General features: G+C 38.4%; 1 protein-coding gene across 50 annotated transcripts in view; it reads left to right on the plus strand.

Moving 5' to 3' along the window:
• Window positions 1–263: 263 nt before the first annotated feature.
• The window catches only part of ANKRD26 (ankyrin repeat domain containing 26), an 88,021-nt gene continuing 65,167 nt past the window's right edge, over window positions 264–23,117 (plus strand). For 33 of the 50 annotated variants that reach the window (XM_070600915.1, XM_070600917.1, XM_070600916.1 and 30 more), the window contains exons 1-7: window positions 264–2,387; window positions 5,743–5,857; window positions 6,020–6,193; window positions 10,825–10,931; window positions 12,231–12,368; window positions 14,707–14,777; window positions 22,814–22,847. In XM_070600915.1, the coding sequence (XP_070457016.1) occupies window positions 2,113–2,387; window positions 5,743–5,857; window positions 6,020–6,193; window positions 10,825–10,931; window positions 12,231–12,368; window positions 14,707–14,777; window positions 22,814–22,847 (914 nt within the window). In that variant the 5' untranslated portion in view covers window positions 264–2,112. The remainder of the gene's footprint in view (window positions 2,388–5,742; window positions 5,858–6,019; window positions 6,194–10,824; window positions 10,932–12,230; window positions 12,369–14,706; window positions 14,778–22,813; window positions 22,848–23,117) is intronic. The other 17 variants (XM_070600922.1, XM_070600937.1, XM_070600938.1 and 14 more) reach the window with 1 other exon arrangement.

The raw sequence follows: 23,117 nt of genomic DNA on the forward strand, positions 1-23,117 counted from the left end.
TCACAGCGCCCGCAGTGTTCGCCAGAGCTCTGCAGATGCATTCCAGCAGCAATTTCTGCTGAAAGTCCAGACACTTGGCTTCTGAGGTGTTATTTCCAAATAATTTATCAAACCATTCAATCTACAAAGAACAAAATGGCGTTAGTGGCCTCTGAAGAATAAGTACTTAATGTCTATGGATTTGTCTTGCAGTAAAATATGGCTGCCAAACTTTGAAATTTTGCTGTTGCAACTTATGCAACAGTGATTTCTGTTACTTTTTATTTTGGTTAATTCTTGAAATCATTAACAAATGTGATAGGAACCTGGTGAGTTTGGGGTTAGCTGATTTTGTATTAGCTGTGTTTTGTGCCTGCTGCTCCTGTCTGCTTCACCCACAGTACCAGGTATAGTCCAGCTGGAATTACTGGATCAAGTATTACATTAAAAGGAGTTTCCATATACACTCACCTATGTATACCAGTTTGTATGGAGTGTGGAGTCAACATATTTTGTCTTCCTAAGAAATGGTGGAATGGAAACACACTAGTTGCATACAGAGGAAGATGGAAACAAGAGGAAATGATTATTTAGATTTTAAGTCTGAAAGATCTTAAGGAATATGGGACAAGTGTAGAGTGCAGAGGCTTCATGACAATGAAGGTGATAAGATTACACAAGGTCAGTCTGATAAGAGTGGGAAGTAGATTTGAATAGATAAAGGAAAGGAACAGAGAAAATATTCAGAGAAAACAAAAAAGTTAGATGTCCCTGTTAGTAGCTACTTACTGAAAAATTTAGCTAATAGGATTTGAAGAAAAATAGCCATATTATAGTTTTTTTTTAAATTTTAGCAATCATCTATCTTACCCTTCAATAAAAATAGCCCATCTATGTGCATTTTACTTAACTTATTCACCTGCATCACATCATTCTTCAGTATTACATCTTTCTGGTACAATGCTTACCATCTGCTTTACACCAGTATCTGCCAGAAACTGTCAACTTTTTCTCCTGTTACAACATTATAGTTTTAAAAAGTCCTTCACTCTGGTTGTCAAATGAATACACAGATATCAAAGCAATAATCACTACAAACTATGTGTGTAGGCTTTACGTAAATGAAAAGAACTGCCAAAAGCTAATGAGAGACATAAAAAGAAGTTAAAATGATAGATTAGGGATGCAAGAAAAAGCAGACCATTCAATGGAACAGAATGGAAAACCCAGAAGAGAAAAAACATACCTGAGGATTTAATGTAAGGTAAAGCGGTATTTTAAACTAGGCGAGAAAAGATGGATTGGGACATTAGTCATTTTGTTAGAAAGCTCTTCAATATCACACCATGCTCCAGAATAAATCTCGGATTGATTAAAGATTTAATTGGGGGGAAATGAAGGCCAAAAAAACCCCAAAACAAAAGTAAAGAAGACGTAAAGGTAAGGGTGGGCCAAAGGGGAGGGTTGAGAGGCATATGGAAACGCATTTCCTTTCATCCGGAGAATGTGCACTGGTTTCTCCCCTTCAGTCTGCACTTGACACACATGGCCACAATCTCTGAAACCGTGAAAGCAGCTTTCTGTTGTTGCATGTGCCAAACTCCATGGAACTGGCTGGGGCCCAGAGAGATGTGGAAGGGGGACAAACTGAGGGGTAAGGAGATTCAGAGAGAGTATTTTTATGGGAGTTTTCTGCCGGACGAGTCCTTCCGCATCCTGACTTTCCAAGCTACTCTAGCCCCAGTTGTAGGCAAAGATTGCTTTTCCACTGGGAACATCTAACTTTTGCAGACGTCCGGAAACACTGAGCCGACGCACACCGAAGACTGCAAGCGAACGGCGCGGCCAACAAGCGATCGCCGAGATTTGAGCCGCCTGGGCCATGCACATGCGCTCTGGGCACCCTTGCCCCTCCCCGCCCTGGGTCTCTGTGCGCACGCGCAGTGACGGCATCTTCGGAGGTGCACATGCGCGCTTGTGTTTAGCGGCAGTTGCTGGGCTACAGTTGGTCTACGCTGAGAGATTCTAAACCGCAGAGTTTGGTGGCTGGGATGTTGTGGCGGGACCCGGCCAGCTTATCTACAGTACTGGTGTTGGGCTCAGGATGCAGCGAAACGCGGAGGGGGCGGCGAGATGGCTCTGAAGCCCGTAGGGTCCGCGATGAAGAAGATTTTTGGCTTTCGGAGTAAAAAGGGCGAGTCCCCCCGGGCCTCCTCCGGCCGGAGGAGGGACAGTGCGGGCTTCGGTCGTGAGAGTAGCGATGGAGTCAACTCACGGCCCGGGTACCACATCCGAGACGAAGATCTCGGAAAGATCCACAAAGCTGCCAGCGTGGGCAACGTAGCGAAAGTGCAGCAGATTCTGTTGCTTGGCAAAAGTGGCTTGAATGACAGAGACAAGCTGAACAGGTAATAGGGACTGGGAGGCGGTGGGCGGGGCCGGCCTGGAGGAGGCGCGCGGACCTGGGAGAAGCGCGCACCTTCCCGGGCGCAGCCTGGGGGAGCCCAGCCCGCCTGTCGCCGGGGGCGCTCGGCTTCTTCCCTCCCGAGGCCCCGCAGCACCTGGGCCTGGAAACCTTCCCGGGGTCTAGCGCCCAGGCCGACTTTATGAGCAGCGGGAACACACGCTTGAGCCGGTTTCGGACCCACTCACAATTCCCCTTATAGAGCACTTCACTGACAATTGCAAAGTGATTTAACTAAAAGTCAATAATAATAGACAATTAAGTATATACAGCACTTTATTTTTAACGTACACATTTTTATACCAAAATGTTAAACCAGAATGTTATGTAACATGTGGGATCCAGTAATTCCTGTAATAGAGCAACTTCTGGGCTAAAAATTCTTCTGGTAAAGTCCAATATTCATTTTATTTCAGTGTACACCTCTGTATATATGTTCTTTACTGAAGGACCTTAGAAGGAAACTTTGAAGTGGAAAGATGCCTGTGTTCCTGAGTAGGAGGACTCGTTTCCTCAAAATCTCTGCTCCTCTGATATTTATCAATTTTACATAGACGAAATAAAAATATCATGGTTTTATAAGTTTGGAGTTACACATGCTATCTTTTATTGTGATGAAAGTAAGAAAATTTTGGTATAGTAGATGAGATTTACTCTTCTAGATATCCAAATATGCCACAAATTATTTAATAACAGCTGAAAAGAAAGATAAATAAATAGAACATGCCCAAAAACCCAAATACGTATTTGTAAGACTTTAGAATTTGATACTGGTGATGTTTCGTATTCGTACGAAAGGATGAGTTATTCACAAATGGTGGAGAAATACCTGCTAACTCTTTGGAGAAGATTAGCTAGATTTTTATCTCACAAAAATAAGTTCCAGATAGAACACAGATTAAAAATTTTAAATATACAAAGTGAGAAAAATACTAGAAGAAAACACAAATGCCTATTTATACATTTTTGTGTTGACAAAGACCTTCTGAGATTGACTTCAAAAGCAAGAGTTCTTAAGTTTGACTTAGCAGCATAAAGAATTAAAACCCTCTGTATATCAAAATAATACTATTAAAAGACAATGTACTTGCAAAATATTTACAGCATATTTATATCAGATAAAAAATATATCTTCATTAACAGAGAATTCTTTGAAATGAAGGGAAAAAACCTTTAATTTGAAATTAGGTAAAGTCCTTTTCTGCATATCTACAAGTGACCGGTGGGCATGAGGAAAAAATATTTAGTGTCCCTGGAAAGAAAAGGAATTTAAGTTAAAAGAAGAATGAAATACTGTTTTCCATCCACAAATTTGTCAGGATGAGTTTAAGTGAAACTTTAAATTGCTTTTGACTTTTTAATAGGCAATGTGATAATAAGTACCACATTTTAAAAATGTGTATTCCCTTTATCCATCAATTCTGTTTATACTGAGCTATCTTGAGGAAATTGAGGTATATAACAAACAGTGTGTTAAGTTCACGCACTCTGCTTCGGCGGCCCAGGGTTCACAGGTTTGATCCTGGGCACAGACCTAGCATCTCTTGTCAAGCCATGCTGTGGCAGCATCCCACATAAAATAGAGGAAAGGCTGGCACAGATGTTAGCTCAGTGACAATCTTCCTCAAGCAAAAAGAGGAAGATTGGCAACATACGTTAGCTCAAGGCCAATCATCTTCACACACACACAAAAAATTAAGTTCTCCAACTGTGTTTGTCCATTCTTCAATCCATTTATTCATCATACAATCATACATACCCTGAATACCTGTTATATAGTGGGCATATTCTCCGCTCTCAGGACCCTTTCATCCTTAAAAACTTAATGCTGCCCATTCTGAGCAAATAGAGAAATTTAAAATGGAAGTATTAGGACCTAATCTCAGTTGATGCTTTCCCTCTCTTCTTTCAAACAAAAGCATCTCCGAAGGAAGGAAATTCTAAAAGATAACCTTTACTTGCCTTTTTGAAAGTTTATAATAGTATTGAATATTAATATTAATCATTGGAAATATCTGAGTTTCATACAATCCATAAATCTAAATATTGAATAAAATGAGCCATCCGTAGTCACTTGAATCCTGAATTTCCTTTGACTTAAAGTTTCTTGAGAATTAAGAATTACTTTTTTAAAAATTCTTTTTTTGTTTTATTTTAGTCTTCTTTCCCCATAATACTTTTAACAACTAAAATTTATTTAAATGCCAACCATATGACTAGAACTGCAGTAGACATGTTGTATAGACCGTATTTCACTAACATAAGATGCTGTGGATCGTATGATACCCCACTATTTTATGTACCCATGAGAAATTTTTTAAAAGGCTGTCCATTGTAGTTGTATGACATTATGAATAATAGGTTGCATTCCAGTGTCAGAGATGTTAAAATGTGAGAAAATGAGCATCTTAGAATCATTGAGATACAGTGTTCTCTCTAATCCTTAAAACATATCTGCAAAGTACATATGATTGTATCATTTTACTTAATTGAAATGTTGTCTTTGTAGAGTAGTAGTAATAGTAATAATTACAATAATAGTATCTAACAGTTGTTGAGCTGTTATTGTGCTAGGAACTGTTCTAAACACTTTGCATAGATTCTCATTTAAGCATCACAACAGTGTCCTGTGAGATAAGTGCAATTTTTCTCCCCATTTTATTGATGAGGAAATTGAGGCATAGGAAGGCTAAGCGATAGCTAATAAGTGACACAGTTAAAGTAGGATTCAAACCCAAGGTGAGCTGAATCCAAAGGTCATGCTCTTTCTATTCAGATAGGCTGCTCTGCCATTAATGTGGTGAGTAATAAGAGCTAATAAATATAGTCATCTCTTGGTATCCACAGAGGGATTGGTTCCAGGACCCCTGCAGATACCAAAATCCACACGTGGTCAAGTCCCTAATATAAAATGCTGTAGTTATTTGCATATAACCTATGCACATCCTCCCATATAATTTAAACCATCTCTAGATTACTTATAATACCTTATATAATGTAAGTGCTATGCAAATAGTTGTTATACTGTATTCTTTAGGGAATAATGCCAAGAAAAAAGTCTGTGCGTGTTCTGTACAGACACAACCATCATAGGCCTTTCGATCTGCAGTTGATTGAATCCACAGATGTGGAACTCATGCACACAGGGCCAACTGTATTGTATTTTCTCCGGAAGAAAACTAAATATTTGTTTTAAAGGCTTTGAATAACAGGCTATTTAATGTTTACAATTACGTGACTACTTGTATGTTTTGAGATAGTGCACTGTAATTTCCTGAAAAGTCCTCTCACTTTCATAGGACTGCTCTGCATTTGGCCTGTGCCAATGGCCATCCAGAAGTGGTAACTCTCCTAGTAGAGAGAAAATGCCAGCTTAACCTCTGTGACAGCGAAAACAGAACAGCTCTGATGAAGGTATGTAGTAGCCAACTATGTCAAGATGCGACAGAGTTGATTTAATGACTTAGAATAAAAATGAATTTATCTCATTTAAATAGAACTAATTGGTTAAACCTGTGGAATGTTTATTCGGAATTCCTAGAATTTACAGTTTATTTCTTGGCATAATACCAACAGGCTATACAATGCCAGCAAGAGGAATGTGCAACTATTCTGCTAGAACATGGTGCCGATCCAGATGTTACAGACGTCGGTGGCAATACTGCCCTCCACTATGCTGCTCGTGGTGAGAATCTGTCAATAGCAGCAAAGCTGCTTTCACACAACGCAAATATCGAAGCAAGAAACAAGGTAGAGATCAACCAACTTTATTTATAAAACATTTGAAATGCACATTTTTTTTCTATTTTAGCCACAAAACATTTTATTTACAATATATATCCTGAGTACTATACATTAGGCCCTGTCACAGTGGAAACAACTCCAAAGCTGGAGGGCCAGAGAAAGGTGGTGCCCACGGAAAGGGCAAAGCTTTGTCTCCCAGCCACCCTTCCACTGCAGAAGGAACAACTTCCCGTTAGTGCCTGGGAGTGGTGGTAGGCTGAGAGCCCACAAGGGAGTGAAGGAAGGTCAGGGGAGTGACGTGATGCTGGAGGCTGGCTGCTATGCAGGGGCTTAGGAAATGGCTCCTGCTGGGGATGAGTGAAAGGAGGAATGGAGACCCAGCAGCCAGCAGTGGGAGCTGGGTGAGTGCAAGTGGGAGGTGGCAGCAGCAGGACACAGGCCCTGGGCACTCCAGGACCCCAAGTTTCTAAAGGTCAGGGTCAGGTCTTGTCTTGACATCCAGTAAGAGCATCTGCTTGTGCTGGTAGCCGCCCTGCCAGCCATGTGCCACCTTGGTGCCTCCCAGGTCAGAGAGTAGCTCCTGTTCAGCCTCATGTAGCTCCTTAGTGGGGTTGTAGCAGTACATGGGGAGCAGGTGATGGCAAAGCTGGTCTGCCTGCTTTTTCTTCTGGGCGTACATTACCTCCCACCACTGCAGCCCCAACAGGAACACTCTCGGTTGACATAGGTAGGGTCAGTTTTACATATTTGGAAGCACAAGCATTCAGTGAATGAAAATACTTTGAAATAACTTAGTTGTCTAAGATTTCACTTTAAAAAATGATACTTCTAAAGAATCATTAAAGGGTACGGCTTTCCTTTATGCAATTATGGCAAATATTTGTGAAAACACTGAATTTGTTAAAGGCAAAATTTTTTTTCAGAATATATTTCCCCACACAATTGTTTCCCTAATTAGTGTAAAACAACACAGGAAAGTAAAATTTGCCTTAAAAATAGGCTTTTGTGGGTGCCGGCCCCATGGTCTAGTGGTTAAGTCCACATGCGCCACTTCAGCGGCCCAGGGTTTCACGGGTTCTAATCCTGGGTGCCAGCATGGCACTGCTCATCAAGCCATGCTGAGGCGGCATCCCACACAGCACAACCAGAAGGACCTACAACTAGAATATACAACTGTGTCCTGGGGGGCTTTGGGGAGAAGAAGGAGGAAAAAAAAAAGAAGATTGGCAACGGATGTTAGCTCAGGTGCCGCTCTTTAAAAAAAAAATTCTAACTTGAGGCAATCAAAAAAAACAGAAATAGGCTTTTAAACTCAAACGAAACAAATACATTTTTCAATATAATAGAAATCTTGCTGCTGTTGACAAGTTCTTCTATCAAAAAAAAGTGATTTCTATAGAAGTCATTCATCTCTGACCAAGGCCTGAGAAGGGAAGAGGGGAAAGGGAGAGCCATCAGAAACCTGCAGGCCAATTCGGAGATCTGGCAAATGGGGGAAACAACAATAAGAGGTTTTTTGTTTTTGTTAGTTTTCTTCAGTTCATGTGTTTAGGCAAAGTGCTCTTCAATTTTCGGGGATAATAATTCTTAGTTTGGGAAAGAGAGAGGGGCGCTGGAACCTTGCCTTGAGATCAGTTTTAGGAGGACTCCGAGGAAACCAGGTTGGCAATGGATGCGGGTGAGGAAGTGGGAAACATGAGGGAGGAGCAGATAATTAACTGACCTCTTACCCGATTCTGGCAGAAACAGCCACTGAGATAAGAGTCTAAACTCTGCTCTCAAATCTAGAATGTCTTGCTGGGAAGTAAGGAGTTTATAAATGGTGAAATCAAGTTGCATTTTGAGTTTACGAGTCCCTGTTCCAGCCCTACTCAGGAAGGTTAAACACAGTTTGGGTAAGTGATTCTTCTCTCTTAACGCTTTTCTTGTTTTGGCCAAATTCTCAAATGATAGAGGGAATTGGGCACCTAGGTGAGAGATGAGACTGGTGATTGTCTTGTTCACAAGTTCTCAGCTAGAATTGTGCTGGTGAATCACACCCACCTGGGGAAGTTCAAGAACATTTACAGGCGAGGCTCTCCCCTGGTTTTCTGATTGAGTAAATCTAACAAGGCCTGAACACTTATATTTAGAAGTATTCTCGTGAGAGTCTGATACAGCTCTTGGTTAAGAACTACTGAATGGCTAAGTATAATGTGTAAATTCACAGATCTCAAAAATTTAGGAAATCTCTAGAAGAGTTGGAGTTTGATGGGTGCTGTTTCCTTCAGTTCTCTCCTTTCCAACAATATTAGCCTGACTTTCATTTGTTTCTACCTCTGTGATTGAGAAGTTAAAAGGAGTATTATTGGTGACATCTCTTGGCTTAGAGAATAAGCCCTTTTTCCTTCCATCCCGTCAGTCACTCACCGGCACTTGGAGAGTCTTTGGAAATTTGTTTATGAGTCATCTTAATAAGTAGAGTTCTACCCTTTAAGTATTTTGCATCTTTTGTTATCAGTCAGATCATGAGGTCAACAGATGTTTATTACGAGCAGGGTTTTCCTGATCGCAGAAATAGTAAATCATGCGCCTTCTTTTCAGCTGAAGCTGCGTGACAGACTGTCTTGGTATGTCTCTCACATTCATGGAGACCTGCCGTAATCAGGGTGGCAGTTTTAAACATCACAAACCATGAAGTGATAACAGTCCAGATGGGAATTTTTTTCATAATTTAGTTTCAGCAGTCCTATAACTAATTATCCATTTGATTAACAATCTGAGAGAATTAAATACAAATAGATCGTAGTTGTAATAAGTCTTGGAAAAATTCTCAAAGGGGATGTTATGAGTCTTAATAGCAATTTTTATTACATGTTGGGGCCCAATTTTTTTGTAAAACAAATTAAAGAATCCAAGATGTTTACCTAGAAATATTTACTTTATACACAACCATTTGGAAACAGCAAATATAAAAACACAAGTGGGCTGTAGAGTAAATGTGGCCTTGGATATGTTTAGTTTGCCTGCATAAATTGAGTCAACATTTACAATTGAGGAGACTCATGCAGAAATCTGGATTTCAAGCTTCTCTTCAAGAACCGCATCTGGTGCCCTGTGAGCCCACACTACTGTTTGGGGTGCCGTGCAGTGGCTCCCCCTCTCATCTGACGCACTTGGTCTCCAGTTTGCTGCCGTCCCTGCTTAGGCTCTTTATGGACCTGGGTCACCTACTCTGCCTCTGTAAGCATTTGAGTTTCCATGTCCTGTGTTTTTTTAATAAAGATTTCAAGATTTTTGAGGCAGTTAAAATTATAGGGTTTTTTTTCCTTATTTTATGTTAATCTCTTAAGAATGGGATTCATTTTCCAAATTAGAATTTATGATGGTTTTTTACAAAGCTTTATCTTTATATGGACTATAAATAATTGTATTCCCATTGGAATGTCTGTAAGCCTTGTGAGGTTAATCATGGTTAGAGCTGCATAGGTTATGTGTATTGCAGACAATATTATGTCTTCTCAGCATTGTTCCTGAAAAATGCAAGTGACTTAGTAGCTTTCATTATGCTAAAAATAATCCGTATAGATCAGTTATTAGAATTTTTATTGATAAGCCATTTTTATTTCTGATTTATATTTTGCCGAAAATATAAAATAATTTTGGGTAATGATTAAAATGGAAACCAGAATAAAAACAGATTTGCAAAAGCAGATATACATTAGGGCCCCAGGATTATCATTATAATTGAGAATAAAATTTCATATTAAACTTTCTAACAGTTAAGATAAATACCTCTCATCTTATAATAAGAGAAAACCCATGGACTGTTTAGTATAAGCAGTCAAAGGTCATAAGCCCGTCTCTTTTAGTTCAGCGCTCATTTCCTTAGGGACGAATGTGGAGCAGGAGTGCCTGCTGTTGGCATCTGGGATCCTGATACCATTGATAGGAGAGAATCAAGCAAGTCTGTACCACCTGGAGAAATCCTTCACCTTTACTGGAAAGCTCTCAGAGCTGTATCCCTGAGACTAGTTTCTCAGATGTTAGTGTTTGCCTCAAAAAAGTATTGTCACATGGGGATTAAGCAAATTTAGAGAGATTTCTTTAGTACTAGACATATAATGCAGCTTTGTAATATTTCTCCAACATAGATGATCGTAGAATCTTTCTGTTCGGGCACAGTACTTCTGGGAAGTACATATTCTGTGAATATAATTTAGGAAACACTACTCCAGAGACCATCATTTAGGTTATTAATTGACAAAAAATCCTTAAAGCATTTACTGCTGTTTTAGAGTTTGTAGATAGAGAAAGAATAGCCCCTGCGCTCAGGAACCTCTTGGTTTAGATGGTGAGCAATGAAATAACTACAGCGTGCGTGATAAACACTGTGATGGAAGCGAAGACTCTTGGAACCAGCAAATGTTGGCAGTGGGTTTGGGAGAATGACTCTGCAGTCAGTCTGGGGAAGAGGCGGAGGAGGGCATCTTAAAGAGAAGGAGCCGCAGGGGAGCACAGCGGGGGAGGGGCAGGGGCTGCGTTGTATTTACTTTCTTCGATAGACGTTTAAGTCCAGAGGACCTTTTATCAGTTTTCAAATGCACTTTAGAAATACGTAATTTTGTAAATTATAAATTGTTTCTGCTGTTTTACAGGATGACCTCACACCACTTTTACTTGCAGTAAGTGAAAATAAACAGCAAATGGTGGAATTTTTAGTAAAGCAAGAAGCAAATATACATGCAGTCGATAAGATGAAAAGGTACAGTAGTTTTTTTTTTTTAAACCTTAGTATTGTTCTAAAGTGGTAACAATCACTCAAGTCAGAAAGGTTGAATTCATAAGAGGATTAACTTATGTAGTGAAAAATATCAACACATCATCAGTTGTGTAGAAAAGCAATTATTCTGACTGGGTAACATGAACAGTATTTAGCAGGATTCATGTTCCTTCATAATACTGGCTGATGTCGTTTGCAATCTGATTTTTTGGTCGTATGATTTTTTATTACCTAAAGGGGTTTCATATTTGTTTTATAAAATATAGACTAACTTTTAGTTTACTTTATGACGCAATATTGAAGTTCTTAACCCTTTTATAGTATTTTTTAACCTCTACTTCATATATATTTTTCCTTAAAAGATGCATGTTAAACATAAGTAGAAATTGATTTTGTCTTTTGGATGACTCTTTGCTTTAAATTTCTTTCTTTGAAGACTGTTGATGTTGTTAGGTTATTCCTAAGTGACTATTAATTGCCATTACCAGATACTATGGGCTCATCAGTTTTTATCCTTTTTCATTTCTAGTATATTTTGATATTTTTATTTTTAGTTGGTATGGGTAGGAGGAAGAAAGATAGCTTTAACTGAGTAAACTTTTCCTCTAATGAAGACAAGTCACAGGTGGGTGATAAAGAGAAAAGAGATGGGCTTGAGATTCACCTAAGACTGGGTTTAATTCCTAGCTTTCCTACTTGCTAGATGTAAGTAGGGACCTTGGGAACTCTATTCATCATCACCAAATGCTTCCTGATATGAAAAGGAGGATAATAGTCTATCTTTCAAGAGTGATTGTGTGTAAGATGATATATACAGCATTTAAGTTAGTGCCTAGCACATGCTTACCAGCATCGTTAACTGCAACCATGACTATTATTATTACCATTAGTATTATTGCTTTAAGCCTGCAAATAGCTTTTACTTACCTGACCTCTAGCTGACTTTGAGGTATAATATGTATGTCACACTAAGGAAGAAATGGGGAATTATTCATTTAAATCATCACCTGTTTCAGATAAGTGACCTCTGCATAGTTTCTTGTCCATCAAAGGACTTTAAATTAGCAGCTTCTATTACGTAATATCCAAGTGGAATAAGAGGCTTCCTTTTTGTCTCTTCGTTTTAGCCTTGTAGGTAATTTACAAAGATGAACACTTGAGCATGTAAATGGTCAATTCTGCACAGACAGGCAAGATATTAACTTGGTAGTCTATCAAATTAGCTGCTTAAATAACTTAATTAAAATTCCTAAGGGTGAAGTTATCTCTCTGTTATTTTAGAACAGCCCTCATGCTTGCTGTAAATTATGAATCAACAAATATAGTCAGGCTTCTTCTTCAGCAAGGTATTGATGTCTTTTCTCAAGATATCTATGGATGGACTGCAGAAGAATATGCTCTTGTTAGTGGTTTTGCTATGTAAGTGTTTACATTCAAATGCTAGTTATCACTAAACCGGGGTTAAAATAATTTAACTGTTACTTCTTATGTAGCAGGTATGATTTCATAGTTTGGTTCAGGCATTGTTGGAATGGCAGTGAATTAGTCCACGTTATCAGCCAGAAACCAAGCAAAAGGCTAGACTAGTTAGAAGTAGCAATGGGCGCAGGATTCTTTATCTCTCAGGACTTTGAAGACCTCAATCCTTAGGGATCCTAATGTTAATTCATTTCATTCCAAGTATAACCCCTATGCATGAAGTACAATTGTGTCATGTCTGTGATTTTTCTAACTTGTTATTTGGGTCTTAAAATATTCAGTTTTGTAGAAAATCCTGTACTTTTTCCCAGGGGCTATCTCCTGTACTCTTCCTTGAATTTTCCAGGAACCTAAAGGGTTCCTTAAGTCTGAGAAGGACAATCCTCTGTCATAAGTCAGATGGAGGGAAAAGAGGACATTCTGATCATTCTCCTGTTTCCATTGATTCTATTGCTGCCGGGTTGCTATTGAAACTGGTCCTGTAGTCTGGTCGTGATTGACCTTTGCTCCTAGGGTGCCTTTGCTGATGGAGATCCCCCTGTATTCATGGTGATCCAGATTTAGACTTTTTTTTAAGTTAAAGGGCATATTCTTGTATGCTCAGGCACTGTTCCACACCCCCACACCCCGTCCTGGCAGCTGGGCCTCCTTGCTTTAGCTACACTTATCCTTCCCACCACACTCAAAAACCCTATGTCCAGCCCACATCTTAGGCCAGAACTTCAGGATGAGTTACCCTTGGAGGCTCTTGTTTGACTTTTCTGCTAGCAGTTGTTAGTTGGGCCCATTCTAAGCTGTCAGAGAAGTTCAAATGATGCTGCAGGAAGAGATCAGACTTTCCTTTCTCCTTTGTTACCAGATCTGAACGCCAAGGCTGCTTTATCTCCTGAGGAGCACCTTTTCTTAGGTTGTGGAAGGTCCCCTATCATCCTTCCCAGAGTAGCGGGTACCAACTTGCCTGAGATCCCATAATTAAGATTGGCCCATCAAGTGATCTGTTTTCCATAATAATGAAACTCTCCCAAGTGACTTATATCTACCTCAAGTTTGAAAATATTTTCAGATTCTGCCTCACAAGGAAGCCAGTCAACAGAAATCTCAGAATCTAAAGTAGGTTAGTTGGCATTGGGAGAGCTAAGCCCCATCCATGACTCATCAGTATCCATGTGTAAAAGTACAGTTATAGGGGCTTGCCCCATGGCCGAGTGGTTAACTTAGCATGCTCTGCTTTGGCGGCCCAGGGTTTTGCCGGTTCAGATCCTATACGCGGACATGGCACTGCTCATCAGGCCATGCTGAGGCAGCGTCCCACATAGCACAACCAGTAGGACCTACAGAATATGTACTGGGTGGCGGGAAAGAAGAAGAAGAAAAAAAAGATAAAAGTCGGGTTATGTCTTCCAAGTCAGTTGGAGATGAACATGGAGATTAAGCATCATTCTAACAAAGATCTGCCGCTTCAGAGTTTGAGTAGAGAGAGAAGGAGTAGTTGTAGTCCAAGCCAGGTCTTGACTTCCATGAGTTTTCTGCCCTTGGTGTGATGAACTGTAGAAGCATAGGACAATTATGTTATGTAATTTCACGAGGTCATATATTTATAAGTAAATTTAGTTACAAGTTATATAATAGCTGAGATGCCCTGAATTACAAACCACAGAGAAAGAATAGCTAATAACCAATTAATAACATCTTCTGAAAACTGCAGCATTTGAATGTTAGAACATATGAAAAAACACACATTGGGTTTTATTTGGAATTCCAACATAGTTCCAACAGTAAATTTCAAGAACCCATTGGTTCACTATTGCTGTGAGCATTTTTTGGAGGGAAGTATAGTATCTCCTCAAATGCTCCTAATGACCTTGTGAAATAAGGCAATAAGAGCCCTGCTTTGTAGAGAAGACTTTGAGCCAAAGAAAAGCAACAGGAACAGGAAAAGAAAGAAAATTTGTCCGGGAACAAATAGCTGTTGGTTATGGGGCTAGAATTTCTTCTGCATTCAAGACACTTTCCCTTATGTCAGGCTAACTCTAGTTACTTTACTAAGCTATACTTCCCTCAATTCATGACTGCTTCACTTTACTTTTTTTTTCCTCTTTAATTATGTGCTAAATAAAAAGTTTATAGAACTTACAAATTTGAACTATATGGGATAATTAAATTTTGATATTAGCTCTGATATTTTCTGAGATACTCTAAGATTTTAATATATTTGGTGAATGTTTTTCTTATCAGTATTAAAATAGTAATATTATTTATCACATTTTTTTACACATAGCAATCGCCAACTAATTTCTGAACATAAAGAAGAAAAGAGACCTAAAACTTGTTCACAAAATAGCAATCCAGGTAAGATTTCTGATAGTGAATTACTCTTGGTGGTTCTACCATAGGTAAAGAAAGGAAGAGTAAAGAAGTTTTGATACTGAAAGAGCAATGGAAAAATCCAGTGTGTAAATTGCATGTGTATTTTTTCTTGATTTCTTTCTTAATAGTCTAGTATTCAGAATTATTTAAGAAGTTAATTGTAGGTAATTTAAAATCTGAGACAGTGTTGTCTGAAAAGAAATTCATTTATTTAATTATGGCTCCTAAAATCTTATATGATAACTTTGTCTAAATAAAAAAATTTCTTAGTATGATGTGTGTTTTCTCTATTATCACATAATAGCAAATTGAACTGGTTATAAAAATTGATCTTAAATTTTTATGACAAATAGATTACATTTAATAAATGATTATTAATTATATGGTGATTTATCTCACTAAAAAAATAGCTATCTTTAAAGCCGGGAACTCAACCATACCTTCTTGGTACTATCAATAAATGGCAAACAATAAGAACCACAAAACTTAGCCAGTGTGCAGCAATACCAATAAGAGAATTTCTTTTAAAGATACCTACTCATAGGACAGAAAAGCAATGCCTTGTTGAGGAGGAGAGGTTATTTTACATAGTGTTATACCAACAAGGTCTCTCTGTTATCAACTTCATTCTTCATAAGTCAAAACAGAATGAAATGTGTTGACTTTATTAGAACAAGATGTTTTCTTCCGTTTGTTGGATAATTGTCATGACACTATTATTTTGTTAGAATAAGATGTTCTATTGCTGTGGTCAAAAGATTATTGTAATAAATATTCAAATAGCCCAACTCTGGACTCAACAAATTATAATAAAAGTACAAAAATGTTTCACAATAACAGAAATGCTGTGTGCTCCCTGGATGTGGCACCTAGTGCCTGGCACACTGAACTGTATGAGGACACCTTGAACTTTGTAGGCCTTTATCCAAGACCTTCTGTAGAACTTGGTTTTGCAAGTTACGGGACACAAAGATGGAATAGATGCAATACAGTTTGGTCTTTAAGGCGCTCATCCTAGAATAGAATTGTCCCTGCTTAATTTCTGTCTAAATTCTCCCCTAGAAGCTTATCATAGTTATTGTCACTTTTATTACTTACTTTATTCAATGCTTACTATGTGCCAGAGCCCACTAGGATCTTATAGTTGTCATTATTTATTATTTTTTGTTGGTGATTAATATGTGCCAGACACTTTAATTCCATGCTGAGGAATTAGAGTTTCTAAAAAGTGAGTAGGATTTAATTGCCAGGAAGAGGCAGCAGGGCGATGTTTAGCAGGAGGAACCTATCCAGATTACATGTTTGGCAGAAGGAACAGCAATGAAAAGGCTAAGAGAGGTGAGTGAACTTTGCAGGATTAATGAGCAGTTCAATTTTGCTGGTACAAAAAGTGTGCTATAGGAATGGTTCGGAATGAGGTGCAAGCTTATGAAAGCCTTTTTAGTACTGTAGAAAGGAGTGGAGTGGATCTTATCCTGTAGATCTTGGGAAATTTATCAGTTAGAATGCTTTTAGCTACTAATAATAGGTGACCTAACTAACAGTGGCTAACATAATAGGAACCAGGGTTGCTTTGGTGGTTCAGTGGTGTCATCAGGATCCCAGTTGTTGTCCCTCTCAGCTTTGAAGTTGGCATTGTTTTGTTTGTATTTTCTTTCCTCATCTGCTAATTAGCAATAGCCCCGAGCACCGTATTTTCATATGACAATATCCAAAGACTGGGAGAGCTGCTTTACGTGATTCTTTTAAATAGGAAGAAAATTCAGAAGCTTGCAGTAGACTTCCCCAGCATTTTATTGGCTGGACTGCATCACTTGCTCATTCTAAACTAGTAACTAGTATAGGAAATGTAATTACTGTTGTTAGCTTAGATTAATCATCTCTTTTTGCAGCTGGGCAGAGGCCTCTCTCTTTGTGTATTGGGACAATAAATATACAAATAAAAGTTGTGGTTCTCCAGCACGAATGAAGAATAAGGAATGGCTGTTGGGTAGAGAGCCAGCCAGATTTGCAGCAGGGAGTCATTGGAGAATTTTGAACAGAAGAGTAATGAGATTAGATTTGATATTAGGACACTCTGCTTATGGGATGAAGCAGAGATCAGCAGGCTTTTTCTGGAAAAGACCAGATAGGAAGTATTTTAGGCTATGTGGTCTCTCTCCTTTCTACTTAACTCTGCCACTGTAGTATGAAAGCAGTCATAGACAATTCGTAAGCACATAGGCCTGCCTGTGCCCCAGTAACACGATTTACAAAACCAGATGGCAGGTTGGATTTGGCCTGTGGGCCATCATTTGCTGACCCCTTGTGTAGAGGATGGATAGAAGGAAGCCATGTACGAGACTGGGAGACAAAGGAGGCTTTTCTTCCTTGAACGAGTATCAGTCCATTATGAAGTTGTCACCCATCCATGGTGGAGTAAAAGTCAAGAAGCTCAATTTATTCAATTTAAAATATTGTCTTTTTCTAGGCATTATGTCTTTCTCAAAATTTTTTTATTCATTTAAGAAATAATAATAATACTTAGGTTTTTGTTTGTTTTTCCTGTGAAAGCCATCAGTTAAGAGCCCATGTTTCATTATGGCTGTAGCAGTGGAAGTAAAAAGTGAAGACAGAAAAGAGGTGCAGTTCATATGATTTAGTGAATATTGCATGTGGAAAATTAGGGGAGAGAAAGAAATACAAGGTGATTCATAGGTTTCCAGGTTGTGCGCTAGCATTTGCATTGAACGTGAAGAATGAGTAGGACTTTGTCACTTGCACAGAGAAGAGCAGCAGGTCAACAGGGAAGACCAACTTTATTTCAGTTCATGTTGAGTTTGATGGAATAGCCATGTAGGATATTTTCAGTAATTGGATAAGTGGGTAATAGGAGTTTCTAGCTAGAGATAGAGCTCTGAGGTGGGAGATGCAAATTTGAAATTATCTGATTATAATTATTGGACAAAGTCATAGATCTGAAGGAGCTTGTCCCTGAGGGAGAACATGTAGAGTAAGAAGAAGGCCAGTGACAAAACCCTGGGAATACCACTATTTAAGGAGTGGAGAGAGGAGGAGGAGTTAGTAAAGAAGACTGGGGCGTGGCTAGAGAAAAGTAGGAGAGGAATTAGAGGAAGTGATACTGCAAAAATAAAGAAAATGAGAACTTCAAGAGGGAGTATCAATTGTATCAAGTAAAAGTACTGAAAAGAAGGTTGGATTTAACTTTTAAAAGCTTTTTGCTGTTAAGTTTTTCAAAAGAACAATTTTAGGCTTATGAGGTCTACTGTTTACATGATTGATACTTCTGATGTCCAAATATGGAAAACACATCACATCTCCAAAGTCCTGCCTATTTTTTTGTAATGGCACCACCTACCCACACAGGTTCAGGGAAAATTGGCATAGACTGGTGAGTGCACTTGCCAACATTTTTCCAGAATTGTCAAAAGTAGGAGTCAAGTGTGAGGAAAAGGATTGTCTTTCTTACCTGCTTCTTGTGGAAATACCTGAGTTTTTCTCAAGTCCTTCATCAGCTCCCTGGATGAATACTGAAACAAAAATCTGGCAGCAACAACTGGAAAACACTGTTAGATCCTACCTCTGATATGGAATCATGTCATAGGCATGTTTTGACAGAGTTTTAAATTTTGATCAGAAATAGTTTACAGACCAGCAGTTTGGAAAAACTACATCTTTTAAATATTTTATTGCAGAAGACTAATATAATACCAAGGTGAAAATATAAGGTGATATGCTGAATATACTAGTTCTCAATGGTTTGGGAGTTCTAATGATGTCAGTAAAAAAGTCAGTACCTGACTGTTTTTGTTAGTGCTGCCTCTCTTGATTCTCTTTATTTGCCGCCTTCTAATATCTCTGCTTTTACTGCTGCCTTCTGAATTTCATCTCTAAGGAAAATTGTCTTGGAATTGACAGTTGTTAGAATATATTTCTAACATGTGTATGTTTGACAGATCTGTATGTTTCCTTTAAGGTAATTGGGTACTTAACCTAAAGTTTATCTCATATTGTGTTAGTGGATTTTTTTTGAAGAAGAAGATGATTAGCCCTTGAGCTAACATCTGCCACCAATCCTCCTCTTATTGCTGAGGAAGATTGGCCCTGAGCTAACATCCATGCCCATCTTCCTCAACATTATACATGGAATGCCTGCCACAGCATGGCTCGACAACCAGTGCATAGGTCTGCACCCGGGATCTGAACTGCCAAACCCCAGCCTGCCAAAGCAGAATGTGCGAACTTAACTGCTGTGCCACCAGGTGGGCCCCTCTGTTAGTTTCTTATGCTAAACTTCTTTATATCTGTACCACAGTGACACTGTTAACTGATGATAGTCTGCCAAGATTTAAAAGTGTCTCTGATATTATACTGTCAAATATAAATTAAATTTTGTCTGGCATAGTTTTAATTTGAAGTGCATTTTTTTTGTTGTTGTTAGTGCCATTGATTCCAGCGACCCTGTGTACAGCAGGCAGAACCCTGCCCAGTCTTTTTATGCCGTCCTCTCACTTTCCAGTGCCATACCAGACAGTGCTCTGCTCCTGTTCCTAGGGTTTTCATGGCCAATTATTTCAGAAGTGGGTGGCTAGGTCCTTCTTCCTAGTCTGTCTTAGTCTAGAAGCTCCACTGAAACCTGTCCACCGTGGGTGGACCTTACTGGTATTTGAAATACCGGTGGCAGAGCTTTCAGCATCACAGCAACACGCAGCCACCACAATGTGATGGCTGATGAACAAGTGGTGTGGTTCCCTCACTGGAAATGAGCCCAGGCAGAGGCAATGAGAACACCGAATCTTAACCTCTTAGACCACCAGGGCTGGCTGAAATGCTTTTATGGTGTTATATATTTTTTTAGAAATTGATAATCTGTGGCTAAATTAGAATATGTGGTCAGTTAAGATTTACCACACTTTTTAACTTTCTATGTATAAGATAACTTACTCCCCCCCCCCCAAATTAGTTAAAAGTTCTCTTGATCCTTAATGATCAGATCCACTGTTTTCATGTTGGAGTGGATAACTCGTCCTACGTTTTGGATGCAATTTTTTTACTTTTTGACTTGTTCTGTCAACAACTGCATTGAATAGTGAGCTATATTTTTAGTTTTTTGAGAAATTAAGAAAAAAATTAGAGATAAATAAAAAGAACTCTACAATCAGTAGTATCTTATTATACTATATATGATAGGTGTATATTTTTCTATAATTATTCCAGGTAACTGCTTGATTCATAACTATTATACAAAGAAGTTAAACCTTGCTTAGTTGGAGAAAATTGTTTGATCTTTTCATTTTCTTTATAGGAACTTTCATACTATAGAGTATATTGTCAGTCATCAGGATTCTGTGTTTTCTATTCAGATTAAAATAGGGTTGTTGCTTGTTTGACGTTATTTTCTGACATCATTTCATTTATCCCTTTTATGCCTTTATTTAAATGGATATAGAAATACAGGAATCTCCAAGGCAAATATCAAGAAAAACAGATTGAAGGAAAGATATTCTGTGAAATAACCTTCTGACTGTAATCGTGTATAACACATTAACCCAAATAATAAAAATTTCACATAATGTAGTTGTGTCAGAGGTTCCCCAAACCACGCCCAGCTTTGATTATTCACTAGAATAACTCACAGGACTCAGCATCCAGTTGTACTCATGCCTGTGATTTATTACAGTGAAAGCAAAATCAGTAAAGAGAAAAGATGTATGGAGCAGAGTCTGGAGGAAACCAGGCACAAGCTTCTAGGAGTCCTCTCCCTCTGGAGTTACCAGGATGTGCTGAACGCCTCCAGCATCAGATGTGACAACACACAGGAACTGTTGTCTATGGGACCAAAGTCTCATTAGAGACTCAGTACTCGAGGTTTTTATTGCATGCTAGTCACCTAGGCATCCTCTCCCTAGCATGTACCAGAATTCCAGATTTCCCAAAGGACAGCAGCTGTTCAGCATAAACAGCATTGTTTGTACGAACAGTTTAGGCACAATGTGCCACTCTTACCAGTTAGGGAATGGTGGGAACACTCCCCAAATCCAGGTTCCCAGACACCAACCAGGGGCCAGCCATTCAAGATGGACTTTCTAAGGACAGCAGTCTCAGTCTTCCTAATGAAATCTTTTCTGCACAGCAGTTATAGCCTTGATTTAGTTTTTGGTGTTGTCTTAAAATTTTATTTTAATAACAAGTAATATGGTGATATAACATGGTACTGGTTTCAGTTGCATCATCCATATTAAATTGCAGTGCTGGTTACTTTTTTGACTTGGTGAATATTTAACAGATATTTGTACATAAATTACTGTGGCAATATTAGGTAATTATAATCTGTCCTTTTTATCTGATTAATCTTTTAGTATAATTCTTAGATAAAATAAGCATAATAATTTCTGATTTAAAATTAGAATAAAATTGTCTTAATTATATGGATGATCTAGTTTTGCTTCATATTGTGCTAAACCTCTTGATAATTATAAAACAAGATATTCAGTCATATTCATCAATTATTTTCTTACCTGAGTATACAATTAAAATGATTTGCTTTATGTATTTCATACTTCAGTTGGGGAAATAATACCCGTATTCTGTTACTTTGATCTTTATCTTGATTTTCAAGGTGACTGTGTCTTGAAAATAGCATTTATATATTAATATATGAGAATAGCAGGTTCAGTGATACCTTTTTCCCTTTTAAATTAGTAAGCCTTATTTTTAGAGTAGTTTTAAGTTCACAGCAAAACTGAGTGGAAAGTACAGAGAGTTCCTATATACCTCATGTTCCCATACATTTACAGCATCCCCCATTGTCAACATCCTGCACCACAGTGGTACATTTATTACAACTGATGAACCTACGTTGACTCATCATTGTCACCCGAAGTCCATAGTTTACATTAGGGTTCAGTCTTGGTGTTGTACATTTTATGGGTTTTGACAAATGTATGGTGACATGTATCCACCATTGTAGTATTATACAGAATAGTGTCACTGCCCTAAAAATCCTCTGTGCTCTGCCTGTTCGTCCCTCCCTTCTCCTTAACCCTTGACAGTCATTGATGTTTTTACTGTCTGCATAGTTTTACCTTTTCCTGAATGTTGTATAGTTGAAATCACACAGTGGCTATCTTTTTGAATGTTTAAAAAATTAAAATTCCAAGATAATTGAATGTAGTCATTCAAGATGTTCTCTGTCCTTTGTCGGGTTTTTTGTTGTTGTTCATCAGCATGGGATCTGGTGACATGTGCCTTTCAAGCTGAAAAAGCATGGTATTTATAGACATTTGCCACATTATGGGGACGGTTGAGAAAAATGACATTAACATACCATTAACTGTTTGGACCATCCTGCTCTAAGAGGTGGGTCTGGATAGACTCCCTAGCAATGGAAGGAGACAATCTCAAGAGGTTATACTTTATAAACCTGGAATCACAAAGTCCTTCATACTTATCTTGCAACTGGAAGTAAAGGGCAGAGAGAGTGTTTCCTGTGTTTTGCCATGCTGCAAAGTACAGAGCCTGTAGACTGAGCTTGCTTGTGACAGGATGTTTCATCCTAAACTGGATAGTCTCAACCAAATAGCTAGAGAGATTGTGTTGTGTCACAGCAAAATAAGTTTACTCTCTTCTGACTGCTCCTAGTGCCGGAAGTCCAGAAAAATCATGCTGTTTAAGTTTGACATTGTCAATTTGTGATAATGATTCCCTAAAACAATTTTCTGAGAGTCCAGTAGGGTTTAGTTAGGATTATGGTCATTGTAAATAGCAGTTCACTTGCAGTATCAAATTTTGATAAATCTGATTCTTCTTTTCTTGAATTTGATATATATAAAGGAGGGGAAGTAAGAGTTCCTAATGCATTGATTGCCTACCAATGGTGTAATTAATATTCACTCTAGTGTAGTCTCCAGGTGCGGTCCCAAAGGAATGCTTTCTAACAAAGCATCAGTCTTATACTTTTACAATTCTGTATTTTTCTCTTGTTGATTTAAAATGTGTTTCACTTTTTTCTTGAATAGTGGATGAGAGTTCTGAAGAATACTCTTTAAGCAGGTAGGATTTTATGGATTTTTAAAAATTATTTGTTAACTAGGGGAATACAGAGAAAAGCAACTAGCGTTTATTGAGTCTTTTACTCTGGGCTAGACACTATATCTTTGCTTGACATTGGTTATCTCATGGAGTCTTCACAATAGCTTTGCAATGTAGCTGTGCTGTTTTAGTCTACTTTTTATTAATTAGGCACCTGTGGTTCAGGGAGGTTGAATAATCAGCCCGTGATTCCATAGTTAACAAGTGACTGACCCGTTAGCCTGCCTGGCT

Source organism: Equus przewalskii, chromosome 30 (assembly GCF_037783145.1).
Source record: "Equus przewalskii isolate Varuska chromosome 30, EquPr2, whole genome shotgun sequence".
Classification (NCBI taxonomy): Eukaryota; Metazoa; Chordata; class Mammalia; order Perissodactyla; family Equidae; genus Equus; species Equus przewalskii.